General features: G+C 41.6%; 2 protein-coding genes and 1 non-coding gene across 4 annotated transcripts; 1 reads left to right on the top strand and 2 right to left on the bottom strand.

Moving 5' to 3' along the window:
* Positions 1-209: 209 nt before the first annotated feature.
* Positions 210-9,777, top strand: LOC112229690. 2 transcript variants are annotated; one of them, XM_024395660.2, is made up of 9 exons: positions 210-353; positions 3,008-3,210; positions 4,289-4,464; positions 5,742-5,831; positions 5,917-6,091; positions 6,320-6,529; positions 6,635-7,013; positions 8,868-9,016; positions 9,211-9,777. In XM_024395660.2, exons 1-9 carry the CDS (start codon positions 326-328, stop codon positions 9,370-9,372), a joined length of 1,572 nt encoding a protein of 523 aa, XP_024251428.1. In that variant the 5' UTR covers positions 210-325; the 3' UTR covers positions 9,373-9,777. The 2 variants fall into 2 exon arrangements, with proteins under 2 accessions (XP_024251428.1, XP_024251427.1); XM_024395659.2 differs by having other exon boundaries at positions 6,278-6,529.
* Positions 9,662-13,704, bottom strand: LOC112229691 (translocon-associated protein subunit beta). Its single transcript, XM_024395662.2, has 6 exons — positions 13,585-13,704; positions 12,407-12,564; positions 12,149-12,247; positions 11,721-11,829; positions 11,036-11,113; positions 9,662-10,332 (listed from the first exon to the last, which is right to left on the bottom strand). The coding sequence occupies exons 2-6, from the start codon at positions 12,562-12,564 to the stop codon at positions 10,222-10,224; spliced, it is 555 nt and encodes a 184-aa protein (XP_024251430.1). The 5' UTR covers positions 13,585-13,704; the 3' UTR covers positions 9,662-10,221.
* Positions 10,605-10,736, bottom strand: LOC112230044. Its single transcript, XR_002950261.1, has one exon. It is a non-coding gene; the product is annotated as a small nucleolar RNA SNORA57 (small nucleolar RNA).
* Positions 13,705-16,030: the final 2,326 nt, after the last annotated feature.

Genomic DNA, 16,030 nt, shown 5'->3' with positions numbered 1-16,030 from the left:
ATGAGGAGTTGCTATTTTATTTAAAAAATAATACATGACAATTGTAGATGCATGCACAACTTAGGACATCATTATGTAATTAAGAAATTGGTAAAGATGACATTTTCCCTCCCCCACCCACAAAACTCTTCTTGTTTATCTCTCTATTATATCTCCTCTCTCTCTCCCACTTCCTCAACACTCTCTCTGTCTCTCTCGCTCTCTCTCCCTTTCTTTCTCTCTCATAGACACACACAGACAAACTACAGTATATGTAGAGGAGGAAAGAGATGTTCAGACATCCGTTTTCACAGCTGTCTTGTGACAACCTATTTTAAACATCAACATGGACTTCGACTACCAGCGCTTAAAAGGTCAGGCTTAAACTTTTAACAATTTCATATTCAGTCAGAACTATGTAGGAACAATGTTTTCATTACTAACTCATTTAATATCATGGCTAATGTTTACCATTGCTCACAATTTTGTTGCTAAGAGTCTTTGTTAACAAACTATGTATAGTTTCAAAATAAGTTTTTGAAAGATCATGTCGATCTCACTGACTGTGAGTCCTGGCCATGGCTCTATTTATGAATTTGAGAGTGGTTACATTTCCCCAGCCCAATCACTCAGCTTTATACCAAACCAAGTGACAGATCTGCTGTTGGGCTGAAAGAGATAGACAGGCTTGTCTGTGCAGCCGAAGATTGTGTTAGCCCACTAAGCTTAAAAACCTACAGGCATTAGCTGTGCGAGCTAAGGCAAGTCTCATAAAAAGGTTACTCATCACACAAGAGTAGTTACCTGACTAGCTTGATTACACTCCACCTTTTCTCCTCTGAGACACCAACAGATAATAGGCATCAACTGACCAAATCTTACTCACGGCACCAATGTGACATGTGCTTGTTATACAACTGATTATTTGTGTTTATTCTACTAAGTGAATCCTTTGCACTAATGTGAAAATTGCATTATCTACAATATTATCTACATCTGAAGTTGATGCTAAAAGTGATCTGAATCGATTTATTGTCAGAGCAAGTATGCACTTTACACCATTTTAACTTCCATTCATTGTTGTGTTTTTTATGTTGTGTTACTACAGTGTCTTCAGAAAGTATTCATACCCCTTGACTTATTTCACATGTTGTTGTGTCACAGCCTGGGTTCATCATTTATTCAATATCATTTTTTGAAAACGTGTTTTTAGAAATGTTTGCACATTTATTGAAAATTAAATACATAATTTACAATGAATGTTAGAATAACCTATGGCAGCGATTACAGTTGTTCCGGGTAAGTCTCTAAGAGCTTTACACACCTGGATTGTACAACATTTGCACATTATTCTTTTTTTAACTTCTTCAAGCTCTGTCAAAATGGTTGTTGATCATTGCGTGACAGACATTTTCAAATCTTGCAATAAGTTTTCAAGACAATTTAAGTCAAAACTGTAACTAGGCCACTCAGGAACATTCAATGCTGTCTTGGTAAACACCTCCAGTCTATATTTGGCCTTGTGTTTTAGGTTATTTTCCTGCTATAAGGTGAATTTGTCTCCCAGTGTCTGTTGGAAAGCAGACTGAACCTGGTTTTCCTCGAGGATTTTGCCTGTGCTTAGCTCTGTTTCATTTATTTTTATCCTAAAAAAAACTCCCTAGTCCTTGCTGATGACAAGCATACCCATAACATGATGCATCCACTACCATTCTTGAAAATATGAAGAGTGGTACTCAGTGAATTGTATTTGCACCAAATAATGCTCTGTATTCAGGACATAAAGTTCCTTTCTTTGCACATTGTTTTGGCAATTTTACTTTAGTGTCTTATTGCAAACAGGAAGCATGTTTTTGAATGTATTCTACATTTTCAATCTGTCGTTTAGGTTAGTATTGTGAAGTAACTACAATGTTGTTGATCCATCCTCCTATCACAGCCATTAAACTATGTAACTGTTGGCCTCATGGTGAAATCCTTTTCCTTCCTCTCCAGCAACTGAGTTAGGAAGGACACCTGTATCTTTGTAGTGACTGGGTGTATTGATCCACCATCCAAAGTGTCATCAATAATTTTACCATAGTTAAAGGGATATTCGATGTCTACTTTTTAAAATTACTGTAAAATTACAGTAATAATACTGAAGGTGTCCTTCTTTGCGAGGCATTGGAAAATCTCCCTGGAAATCTCCCTGTGGTTGAATCTGTGTTTGAAAGTCACTGCTTGACTGAGGGACCTCACAGATAATTGTATGAGTTGGTTACAGAGATGAGGCAGTCATCCAAAAATGATGTACAAGATAAGGGACAGGCACTGTAAATTAGCGCAAGCTAACATGTTATGGTGTAAATTGCAATGTGTCAATGTTATTGCATCTGTCGCTACTCAAATAAATGAAACAATATTATTGCACACAGGGTGAGTCCATGCAACTTATTATGTGACTTGTTAAGCACATTTTTACTCCTGGACGTATTTAGGCTTGACATAACAAATGGGTTGAATACTTATTGACTCAACAAATTTCAGCTTTTCATTTTTAATACATTTCTAAAAAAATTCTCAAAATGTTATTCTAATTTGACAGGCCAGTGACACAAAATCTAAATGTAATCCATTTCAAATTCAGGCTTTAACACAAATTGGGAAAAATTCAAGGTCTGTGATTACTTTCTGAAGGCACTTTATATGTATATACTGCTTTTTGGCTAGGGTTCACTTTTTTTAAAGAGATGTGAAACTCAATGTGACTTATATATAAAGGTTAATAAAAAATATATTGTGTTAGTGGCTGTCACTTGTGATGGTTAATGTTTAGCTATATAAGATGTATTTTATGTTGGTTTGTAGATGTTGATAATATCAATGGGTCGGTCTTACCTGGTTAAATAAAAGTTAAATATAAAAAAAATATAGAAATATATACAGTACATTGTGATAGTTCAGTGTCAAAAAGATGCTTCATGTAGCTATCACTTTTGTGATGGTTACTGGTTAGCTTTATAGATTATTTTGTGTTGGTTTGCAGATGTTGAAAGCAGGCGAGAGGAGCATATCAGCTGCCTGCCTATCCAACCCCAAAAGCTTGTACCACACCAGCATTCTGCTCAAGACCCGCCCACCCGGCAGACTCCTCCAATCAAACCCAGGTGGAGCTTAAAGGTCCCCAAAACCCCTCGGGAGGAGGTGGCGGCTCTACCAGCCAAACAAACCATTGGCCAGGAGAATGAGGTAATAGAATTTAAATCTGAAATTAGATTTAACTTCAGATCCCAGATCAGCAAATTTGCATGCTTTTCAATAGTGTTTTCTATGCTTGGTAGACATGACACAGACAAGTATCTGTGCATTATTGAAGTGTATTTCTACTGTGTGTGAATGCTTGTTTCTAAAAATGCATATGTCTGTGTCTTTGTAGAGGATTTCCCATAAGCCTCCAGTCAGATTGTCAGGTCTGAAACCATCAGCCACAATTTACACCCTAAACCACACAGTACAGTTAGAGACACACAACTTCCTGTGGTTCGGTTTTTAAAAAAGCCATTTCATGAAACGTTAAAACAAAGAGAACTGAAAGTTACCTCTCTACCTTCAGTGTTGCGTGGGTCAGCCCAGTTCAGATTCTGTCTCTAGAGCCTTCTCGAAGATCCTACCGGTTTGATGTGCATACATGGGAAAGGATAGGTGAAATATTATGATGGGTTTATTTGACCTATGAAAGTTTATACCATACACACTTTGACTTACACACCGTACCTACTGAAAAGGCCTGATACAACACAGTAATGTTGTATCAGATGCCGGTGACTGTAGTGTCTTTCTGTGTGTGACGGAGAGCACCAACTGGATGAGCTGCGGGTAAGGCCCAATGTCTAGGATGGGAGGCATGTAGGCCACTTCCATGTAGTTGACTGCATGCTGGAATTAAAAAGGCATGGATTAGCATATCAAGTGTATATCAAGTGTTTAAAATATAACTGTCTTCTCTTGCTGAGGTAAATTCTGTGGGAACGTATTCAAGCTTACGTGTGTGAACAACAGCCGTTTTCTCCCTCTCCCACCCCCCTCTCTACCTCTCTCTCTTTCCTTTCAGATCTACACAAAGTGGTAGTTGGTAGGTGCTGTTTCTGGACCGGGCGTTGTTCTCTTTCGCTCTCCCTTTTCACCTTTTTTGTTTTCTATTCAATATGGCCTTAAAATCTCCACAATAATGAAAAGATACCAGACAGCTCAACAGAGAAACTATTGAATATGCTTATCAATCTCACAACCCTCCATGTCTATCTCCCTCTATCCCTCCCTATCTCAGACAGTAGTGAAGAGGGTGTCTCCTGCCCTGACTCTGGGTGGCCCCGGGCCCGTGAAGCCCTTGTCTCCGTCTCTTCGGGCCCACACCATGCTGTGGTTCGAGAGGACACAGCTCCCCCGCCTGCGTCAGCCTGGCCACCCCCTACCCCGCTGGCTACATGGCTTCGCCACGCGCAGGTTAGACTGTCTGTCTGTCAGACTGCTAGCACACACAGAAACATATACTGCTATACACATTATCTGCAATAGAAATAAAGAAACATTGCGCATCCAGGGAAACAAGTGCATATGCAAGAAGACCACAGACACACATGCACACACGTACACTCAAACACACATAAAATGCATACGCGCACACACAAGACCACAGATGACACAACACATATATAGGGATACACATTCTCATCTTGACCATTCCCATTTTGAAAGCCTCAGATGGTTCAAAGTGGAGGAGAGATTCAATCAGATGAAATTGTGTCTTGTCCATAAGATTGTCCACAGTATGGTCCCCAGGTACCTATGTAACTACTTTCACTTGGTCAGGGATAACCACAACTATTCCACTAGAAGAAGTGAAACTGATATTGTTAAGGATGATATGGGGAGGGAAACTTTTTTGAACTCAGCTGCCATTCTTCGGAATAGTCTTCCAAAGAACTTGAAGTTCATAACCTCCATGGTCGGTTTCAAGTTCTTACTGAGAAAATGGCTGAATAGTAGCATTTCACGAAAGTGAGGAGTAGGTCTACATGGGTGAGAAGATAATGCCCGGGATAGCATATGGACTGACTTTTGGTGCCTAGTGTGTTGTATATTGTGTAAAAGTGATTGTCTTGTATATATCAGGGATTGATTGTTGTACTGTATATATTAGAGGCAAATTAGAGTGTTGTTTATGGCAATGGGACTGTACTATTGACTCATTTTATGACACGAACAGAAATTGTTCTGTCATTGTTTTTAGCCACTGAAGCTGGAGCCCTCTCTTATGTATGTTTATAAAATTGTCTAATAAATGCAATCAATGAAACAGGTCATATTCAAACACATTCACACATACATACATAAGGGGGCGGGGGTTGCTGAGGAAAACATACCAGAAGGCTATATCGGTCTGCTAATACAGGACTATTAAAAAACAACTTTTGTGATAAAACTAATATTTTTTATTTCTTTAAATTAGTTTTTTAATTCAGGGGGTGCTACAGCACACAATTGTACACACATGTTGCTCTGTTTGTTCTCATTTTTCTGTCTGTCTGTCTGTCTGTCTGTCTGTCTGTCTGTCTGTCTGTCTGTCTGTTTGTCTGTCTGTCTGTCTATCTGTCTGTCTGTCTGTCTGTCTGTCTGTCTGTCTGTCTGTCTGTCTGTCTGTTTGTCTGTCTGTCTGTCTATCTGTCTGTCTATCTGTCTGTCTGTCTATCTGTCTGTCTGTCTGTCGACTGATTGGATAGGGAGGCAGAGGAGCTTCTGAAGGACAAGCAGCAGGGCTGTTTTCTGATCAGGCTCAGCGAGTCAAAGATTGGTTTTGTACTCTCGTACAGGTAAAGTATTGACAGACCACACATACACCATACACACACACATACCTAAAGACATCTTTAGATAGACACATAATTTTCCCCCCAGAGGAAAGGATAGATGCCGCCATTTCATCATAGAGGAAGAAGAGGGTGGCAGAGGGGCATGTTACCTCATCGCTGGGGAGGAGAGTCGCCATAGAAGCCTGCAGGAGCTGGTCAGCCACTACACCCAGAATCCCGTGGGGCCCTTCAACGAGATTCTCAACACACCCTGTGACGAGGTGCCGAGTACATATTCCACACCCCATGCCTCCTTCATGAACGAAAGGAAAATAATCATTGGCACGACCTAATTAGCCTCTAAACATCTAACTAACACATTTTGTGGCAAACTATCCTTTTTGGTCAACTCAAATGCAACAGTTTGTTTCTCAATCTTTCTGTATCTCTTTACTCTCTCTACCCAGTCCAATGAAAGTTTTGACAGTACAGTTAAACTGGGGTTGCAGGATGAAGGTGGAGAGACAACGAAAGTGACCAAAATGGAAGCCACTGTACGGTCATCAACTGCACCCTCGGCTCCTGACACTGTCCGAGTTCAAGAGATATTGGCTAGCTCAGCCCCTACAGATGACGGGGTGCCAGAGTATGCTGTGGTCAGGAAGGTGCTCAAGAAGTCCTGTTCTCTACCAGAAAGCCAGTTTAGGGAACTGATGGAGGTGAGGAACTATCCTCACTTTAACATTTGTAAGTTAAACAAACCCACTTAAAAAGTCAACGTTATTAATGGATTTACAGAACTACCTTACCAATGTTTTTTCCAGGTGACAAATCTGATCGTCCCCCCCCAAGATGTGACAAAAACTGGTGTTAGCTGTGTAGGAGCATGTGGGAGAGGTGATGACGACATCGAAGCACTGTACGCTCAGGTCAACAAGTCACCAAGCATGCTTTTCCAGGCAGACATAACTCCCAAAGTCAATGTGGGCAACCCACCAGGCCAGAGGGCGGAGGCAGCGTCCTCCGTCCTGCTCACGAGCAGTGGCTCCGAAGAGGACCCGAGTTACTGGAAGCTGGAGCCCCTGCACACCTACGAGGAAACCCCTCATCTGGCCCAACACGAAGAAGAAGAGGCAAAGGAACACATTGACTTCTACGCCATGGGGCGCTGGCGGGATGCCGAGAGGAGCGCAGGCAGGCAAGGTGAAAGACAAGACCAGCCACTTATCTTTCAGGGGTTGTATTGTTATTGGCCTGAGCAAGGCACAGCATGCCTGATTCGACCTGAAATTACCCATTACACAGTTTTAGCTGCTCCTTAATTTTATGTTATATTTATACAACCCCATTTTTGTCCATGCCTAGAATGAACAATGTACATATACAGTGTCTTCGGAAAGTATTCAAACCCCTTGACTTTTTCCACATTTTGTCACATTACCACCTTATTCTAAAATGGATTAATAAATACAAAATCATCAGCAATCTACACACAAAACCCCATAATGACAAAGTGAAAACAGGGTTTTTGAAAATGTTCCAAATGTTTTGAAAATAAAAAACAGTATTGCTGTTGAGACTCGAAATTGAGCTCAGCTGCATCCTGTTTCCATTGATGATCCTTGAGATGTTTCTACAACTTGATTGGAGTCCACCTGTGGTAAATTCAATTGATTGGACATGATTTGGAAAGGCAGATACCTGTCTATATAAAGGTCCCCACAGTTGACAGTGGATTGTACGTAGAGTGCTGAGACAGGATTGTGTCGAGGCACAGATCTGGGGGAAAAAAATGTGTACGGTATTGACGGTCCTCAAGAACACAGTGGCCTACATCATTCTTAAATGGAAGAAGTTTGGAACCACCAAGACTCTTCCTACAGCTGGCCACCTGGCCAAACTGAGCAATTGGGGTAGAAGGGCCTTGGTCAGGGAGGTGACCAAGAACCTGATGGTCACTCTGACAGAGCTCTTGAGTTCCTCTGTGGAGATGGGAGAACCTACCAGAGGGACAACCATCTCCGCAGCACTCCACCAATAAGGCCTTTATGGTAGAGTGATCAGAAGGAAGCCACTCCTCAGTAAAAGGCACATGACAGCCTGCTTGGAGTTTGTCAGAAGTCACTTAAAGACTCTCAGACCATGAGAAACAAAATTCTCTGGTCTGATGAAACCAAGATTGAACTCTTTGGCCTGAATGCCAAGTTTCACATCTGGAGGAATCCTGGCACCATCCCTAAGGTCAAGCATGGTGGTGGCAGCATCATGCTGTGGGGATCGAGGCAAATGTCCATTGCCCGTGTTGCTTGGCCCAAGCAAGTCTCTTATTATTGGTGTCCTTTAATAATGGTTTCTTTGCAGCAAGTTGACCATTAAGGCCTGATTCACACAGTCTCTTCTGAACAGTTGTGTTACTTGAACTCTCAAGCATTTATTTGGGCTGCAATTTCTGAGGCTGGTAACTCTAATGAACTTATCCTCTGCAGCAGAGGTAACTCTGGGTCTTTCGTTCCTGTGGTGGTGCTCATGAGAGCCAGTTTCATCATAGCGCTTGATATTTTTTGCAACTGCACTTGAAACTTTCAAAATTCTTAATTTTCTGTATTGACTGACCTTCATGCCCTTTGCTTATTTGAGCTGTTCTTGCCATAATACGGACTGTCTTTTACCAAATAGTGCTATTTTCTATATCCCCCCTACCTTGTCACAACACAACAGATTGGCAGAAATGCATTAATTGAAATTTGCATCGTTTTACTTTTTTTTGCTTGCATGCACTATACAATGTAGAAAATAGTACAAATAAAGAACCCCTTGTATGACTAGGTGTTAGCTTTTGACTGGTAGTGTATTTCAGTTTATATTTAATAAATTAGCAAAAAATTCTAAAACCCTGTATTATGGGGTGTTGTGTGTAGATTGATGGGGGGGGAATAATACATTCTAGAATAAGGATGTAACTGAACATTAATGTGGAAAAAGTCATGGGGGCTGAATATTTTCCTAAGGCACTGTATGACGGTATACATATATTACAATATTTGCTCTCATTTGCAGACCCCCAGCATCACATCTATTCAGAGGTGAACCTAAGGAGAGAGGCCTCCAGTCATGTTCCCCTTCCAGCCAGGACAGCCCCCAACCGGCCTTTACGACCGCCTCGCAGGGACGTTAACTGCCCCCCTCAATCAGACGGAAGTGTGCAGGTACTGGAACAAACATATGGTTGTGCATATTATCTATTTTGTCAATACATTATAGCTGATTGTAAATGTTAAGCTTTTTCATTGAGAAAAAAAATATATTGGTAGATTAAGTTACTAAGTTACTTTGAAAATGTTAGAAATATTTCATATAAAAATACTTAGCTAGGCCCATCTTTTTTCTCTCATTTTTCTAGCGATGTGGAGATGCCATCTTTTCTTCCCCATCCCGACCTGGGGTCTTTCTGCCACCTCGTTCAGAACAACCTTTGACTGATGACTCAGGCACCAGCATCTACAAACAGATCCCAGCGAGGCCAACCAGCGCAAAGCCTTCACTGCCTCCACCCAACCCCTGACCACTCTTTACTAAGACCCTGTCATACAACTCCACTTGTAAACCCCACACCCAAGACCCTCTCTGCAATTATCATTTAACAAAATAATGACAACCAATATTTTAAGCCTTACTGTACTCTTAACAGATTATGGTATGTTTTCTATTTAACTCGAGGCTTGATCGCCCTGAATGTCAAGTCTCTGTGTGCCAAAAATGCATCTACAGAAGTTGTGCCCCAATCTACCCTTGAAGAGTACACTTGCACACTACCCCACAAAAAGATTGACAGAATGGTAAACACAAGAATCTCACTTTATAAAACCCAGCATGTTTGTTTATTTCCCAAACATGAAGTTCCAAGTCACCTGAGATATTACTTTGAGGGTTTCAAATTAATTACAAAATAAAACAGAATGCAGCCATTCTTGCATTGTAGCGGGACTTTGTGTACCGTATGGAATGCATGTGCGTGTATGGAATAGTAAAACAAGTAATGAAACCTCTAGCCCATCATCGACCGCTATAGTCGACAAAGCTCAATCTCCCAATCACAAGGAAGCACATCTTCTCCGATCACTCATTACATGTTCTCGTTTACCCCCAATATGGGTAATTATGCTATTTTAATAAAATACAGTCACTCGCCTCCCAATCTACTGATACCCTTTTCACACCACTGAGCAGAACTGAGATGAACAGCATTAGTGTGGTTACACATCCAGCATGGTTGCTATAACTATACTGGAAAGGACAAAGTGACAAAAAAATATCTGAGCCTGCACATTTGTCAACACAAGAGTGTGAAACGGTACAAGTTATTAAACATCAACCCCATCCCTAGCTAGTTCCACAGTGGAGAGTAGAGTGTTCAGTTCTTCTTGGCCTTGGGCGAGTCGTATTTCCTCTTGCTGGAGAACCACAAGAGCAGGGGGATGCCAATGGAGGGGAGGGTCATTACACCGAAAGCGGCCCAGTCCAGCTGGAGAGAGAGAGGGGGGTGAAGGAAGGAGATGTCACAGCCAAGTCAAGGCTTGGGTCAAATTCAGCAAGATACCATTTTGAAAATGGGAAAGTTCTTCTTGTCCATTAAAAATAGGGGGAGAATCTTTCAAAACCCTACTGAAGTGGGGTTCCATTTTAAAGAAACAGGGCATGGAGAATAAAACAAAATTAAACATGGCTGTTTGTAGTCTAGTTTGTTTGGGGTGGCTGGTAACTGGTTGGTAAACAGAGGCCTTGTCATTTATTTTCAAGTTTGCCAGCAATTGAGGATAGGACCAGGAGACGATAACAAACTGGTACCGAAGACATAGTACTGGCTTTGTTCTACCTCCACACATTACACAAATACTGAGCAACTATATGTATGCCAAGAAATGGAGAGTCTAGTTCTTTCTGATGAACATACTAAAGCCATTTATTTTTGCAAGGATATTTTAGTCTAGGCCTCTGTCCAACAAAAGGCTGGTTTCCTGGACTCAGATTGAGACATGCGAGTAAAAATCATTTCAAATAAAAGGTTTGCCATTGAGCAAGCATTTAAGACTAGGATTAAGAGTAATCTGGGTCCAGGAAGTCAGCCCGAAGGGCATCAAGTTACCTCCAAATATGTGGTATATCACCAAACACTCCTGTAAGAGGTCTATAACAACCATAATGCTTTGAAAGGACAAATGACTTACATAGTGGGGGGAGAAACGCCTGTCAAACTCCCTCTGAGCTAAAATCCCACCCTGTCCAGGGGCACTGGTGTAGCCAACCTGTAGGAAGACAGAAGGGGGTTTAATTTCCTCAAAAGGTCACAAACATCACTACTCTGCATCAGTCTCTAGTTGAATTGACGAGTTTCCAATTATTTGAAATCCATAACAGGATGTGTGCAAGTGCACAATGCATAAAAACAATTGCCAGGAAATATCAACACCAGCCTAATAGGCTATTAAGCTACATTCTGCACGTTAATGTAGCAGAGAAAAACTTCCAGACTGGAGAGAACAGAGCAAGTCTGCATCAGACTGGAGTTCAAATACCATTTTAAATACTTCAGCTCTGCTTGATGGAACTACCTATTGCAATGGAACCAATACAAAAGCACAAAAAGTTCAAACCCTGACCACATGCCAGTGCTTAAGCAAACGCTCAAAGTATCTGAAAGATTTCAAATATAATTTCAAACCAGGTTAGGGCCCGTATTTATAAAGCATCTCAGTATAGGAGTGTTGATCTAGGATCAAGTCCATGCTGTCCATGCAATCTTATTCATTATGATGTAAAAGGGAAAACATTTTCCAAGATCATTATTCCTACTCCTAAAATGCTTTATAAATACAGGCCCTGGTCTGCATAGATGATTCTGCTCTCCCTTACCACAACTTGTCCTCCCTCCTGAGCCAGGTAGCTGACGGAGGCAGAGGTGAAGTTGAAGTATCCGGCCTTCAGGGGGCGCAGTACCACAGTATGAGAGACGTTGCTGGCACTGGGGACAGTTAAGATATAAACAACTAGAGCAGGGTTGTCACTCATTCCATGCAAGGCCTAGTGTCTACAGTTTTTTTTTCTTCAATTAAGCCCTAGACAACCAGGTGTCGAGAGTAGAGTTCCTTACTAATTAATTCAATTAAGTATAAGGAAGGAGCGAAAATCTGCAGACACTAGCCCTCCGTGGAATGAGTTTGACAACTGAACTTGAGAAACTGCAATACAACTTCAGAGTATGCGGTGGGCTTCATTGTAAAAGATTGGTGCTTAGGAGCCGTTGAGCTGAGACATTTTAGGATTGTGCCTTTAAAGGATACGGGGCGATCCTGTCCCATTTCACGTTCAGCATCCCAGAGACGATGCCGAAATCCTCAGGGGGGAAGGAGTCGTCAGACAGCTCAACCTCTAGGGCAGCGCTGTGGAACGAGTATTCAGAATGAGTTAAGGCAGATTGTGAAACCTCACACTCTGGGATAAGGGTACAGAATTGGGAAGCAAACAAATAAACTAATTTTCAGCACACAGAGACTGACAGTGAATGGCTTGTCTTAACACTCAATGTCATTTTTCAATACCTGGTTCCAACGTTGTAGATGTTGTACTGCAGTGTGAGATCACGGCCCTCAACGGCATAACGGTTCAACAGGGACTTGGAAGCTAACAGACGAGCCCCCTCCTCTCCTGTCCCCAAACCCAGCAGACCCAGTAGAGCAAACACGTACAGGGCCCTCATCTGCAGTAGAGTAGGAAAAGTGGTCAATACAAACTCAAGTGAAATTACAGTGAAAAAGTGCCGTGTGTACTTCAGTCCCGTCAAAGAATCATTGATCCCTGACAAAAATACAAGAGTAGCATATTTTTTTTATTACCTTTATTTAACTAGGCAAGTCAGTTAAGAACAAATCCTTATTTTCAATGACGGCCTATGAACAGTGGGTTTACTTCCTTGTTCAGGGACAGAACGAACAGGGATTCGATCAGGTTACGAGTCCAACGCACTAACCACTAGGCTACCTGCCGCCTCACATCTGGCTATATGCCTAACGTTATATTTCCCATTCACTTCGTATGATAAGATAAAGCGAAGTGCCAACTTGCAATGCTAAGTGAGGATAAAAGGACCAATATTTGATCCATTCGTGTCAAAACTAAGATTTCAACATAGTATTGGATAATTAAATACACCCATCTAACGTTAGCTAATGACGTTATAGATTATCGGCCAATCTACCACAATTTGATCGTGGTACAATTTGATTCTGATTTTTTTTTTAAACAGCCAAAGCATACGTGTACATGGTGTCAACTTTGAACTTGGCGCTATGAGATGTGCTAGCTAGCTACGGTGGCTAACGTTCTTGCTAGTTAGATTATCTACAACCAGATGTTAAAACGAAAGATGACCTTAGTTAGCTAACTAGCTGCAATTTTCTTGAATGGATTACAAAAACCACATGGTCAACAAAGCTTTAACCACAATCTGACAAAATTAACATTACGAGATACCGGTTAGCAGCTAGATAGCAAAAAAAAATATCTGCAGGTTTACGCTTACGTGTACTTGGCTAACTAACGTTAACTGGGTCGACGACTTGCAGTCAAGAACATAGCCAACTTGCAAATAGTATATTTACAAATAATACGTGAATTTTTGACAATGTATTAAAAATCATGAATTCCTTTGTCCGTTTTATATTATAACAGGGTAAAACACATAAAACGATAAAAACCATAACAGATCAAGCAGTTTCACCTTCCTTTCGTTTCCTGTCAAATCAGCAAAGAATATCAACACGCATGCTCAATATATTTCAGCCCTCGTTTGGAGTGACGTAGCCAGTGACGTCATTCCGGTTTACGTGCTGCTGTGCGGTTTGTTGCCAATGCTACATTTTTTCCCTCGCTCAACTTTTTTCATTAAACTTTTTCACCCCGGACGCTTTATCTGGACCTCCACCAGCCGAAGCTAAGTAGTAGGGCAGGGCTTTCTATAGAGCTTCATTTTTATGGAATGGTCTGCCTGTCCATGTGAGAGACCTTTAAGTCTTTATTGAAGACTCATCTCTTCAATAGGTCCTATGATTGAGTGTAGTCTGGCCCAGGGTTGTGAACGGAAGGCATTGGAGCTACGAACCGCCCTTGCTGTCTCTGCCTGGCCCGGTTCCCCTTTCTCCGCTGGGATTCTCTGCCTCTAACCCTATTACGGGGGCTCAGTCACTGGCTTACTAGTGTTCTTCCATGCCGTCCCAAAGAGCAGTGTTGCCAACTCCTCAGTAAGGAAAGTAGCCATTGGCTGTCCTAAAAGGCGTTAAATGACGTAATCGCCTAATTTGCATAATTAGCCATGTGCATGTAATTGTGATGGACGCTGTAGGTGACGTCCTGGGAGAGACAAAAAAGTGAGTAAAAAACCCTAAATATGTTTAGAACTACAAATGAGCAAGCTGCAGAGAGTGGCACACACAGTGAATAAGAACCAGATATTTGAGGACATACTCCTCCTCCTTCAGCACTTTATGGACCCCATTGTTAATCCCCGTCATAACAGAGGCATTGTCAGTCCCTATCCCCAGGAGTTTTTCTTTTTTAAGTCAACACTTCTCGAGGAAAGCCACAACAGCACGCAATAGATAGAGGGATAGAAAGCGCAGCAGCGCCTCTTCAACCTCAGGAGACTGAAGAAATTCGGCTTGTCACCCAAAGCACTCACAAACTTCTACAGATGCACAATCGAGAGCATCCTGTCGGGCTGTATCACCGCCTGGTATGGCAACTGCTCCGCCCACAACTGTAAGGCTCTCCAGAGGGTAGTGAGGTCTGCACCTGCCCTCCAGGACACCTACACCACCCGATGTCACAGGAAGGCCATAAAGATCATCAAGGACAACAACCACCCGAGCCACTGCCTGTTCACCCCGCTATCATCCAGAAGGCGAGGTCAGTACAGGTGCATCAAAGCAGGGACCGAGAGACTGAAAAACAGCTTCTATCTCAAGGCCATCAGACTGTTACACAGCCACCACCAACATTGAGTGGCTGCTGCCAACACACTGACTCAACTCCAGCCACTTTAATAATGGAAATTGATATAAAAATGTATCACTAGCCACTTTAAACAATGCCACTTAATATAATGTTTACATACCCTACATTACTCATCTCATATGTATATACTGTACTCGATACCATCTACTGCATCTTGCCTATGCCGTTCTGTACCATATCTTTATGTACATATTCTTTCTGCTTTAAGGTATGAACTGCCTAAAGAGCTTTGGTTTCTGATGAAGCATGTAGGATATGTAATAGATGACGGAGGTTATCTGAGGATAGTTAATCAGGTCCAGATGTACCAATTTAGTTAAGCATGTTTCGAGAGGTGACGAAAGAATTGTAGAAAATAGTTTAATATCTGTGTTTATAAAAGATAGCGGGCGATAGTTAGAGCACTGGGTGGCGTCCTTAACTTTTTTATTTAGTGCTGTATTTACATCCCTTCCAAATGAAGAGAGTAGTCGCTACCTGATCTGAAAAAAGGTTTTGTTGAGAACGTATTGTTGCAGAAAATCTGCAACATATTCTTACATTTAAAATAGATCAAGCAATGGCAAAAACAAATCTACATCACATTTCTTTTTGCGCATCTTCATACACTAATTGTTTCATAATTCACCCACAGACATTACATATGCATAGAAAGGCACATTGTTTTATTTTATTAATGATTAATAAGAGTGATGGGGTAGATCCTCATGAAGGACCTCTGGCCACAGAAGGCGATCTGGAGCGTAGTTGTCACGCCCTGGCCATAGAGAGGCTTTTATTCTCTATTTTGGTTAGGCCAGGGTGTGACTAGTGTGGGCATTCTAGTTTCTTTATTTCTATGTTTTCTATTTCTTTGTTTTTGGCCAAGTGTGGTTCTCAATCAGAGGGAGCTGTCTATCGTTGTCTCTGATTGGGAATCATACTTAGGCAGCCTTTTTCCCCACCTGTGTTTTGTGGGTAGTTGTTTTCTGTATAGTTGATTTGCCTTACAGAACTGTTCGTGGTTTCTCTTTGTTATTATGTTTGAGTGTTTTGAGTAATAAAAAATCATGAATACTTACCACGCTGCGCTTTGGTCAGAATGAGGATCGGACAAGAGACGTGACAGTAGTGGCCCTCTTGATTAGTGAGTGGTGTGATGGGTCAAATCTGCA

The sequence above is a fragment of the Oncorhynchus tshawytscha genome, linkage group LG31, assembly GCF_018296145.1.
Source record: "Oncorhynchus tshawytscha isolate Ot180627B linkage group LG31, Otsh_v2.0, whole genome shotgun sequence".
Taxonomy (NCBI): Eukaryota; Metazoa; Chordata; class Actinopteri; order Salmoniformes; family Salmonidae; genus Oncorhynchus; species Oncorhynchus tshawytscha.
The sequence above is the reverse complement of the archived record's forward strand: the minus strand, read 5'-3'. Positions and strand labels throughout refer to the sequence as shown.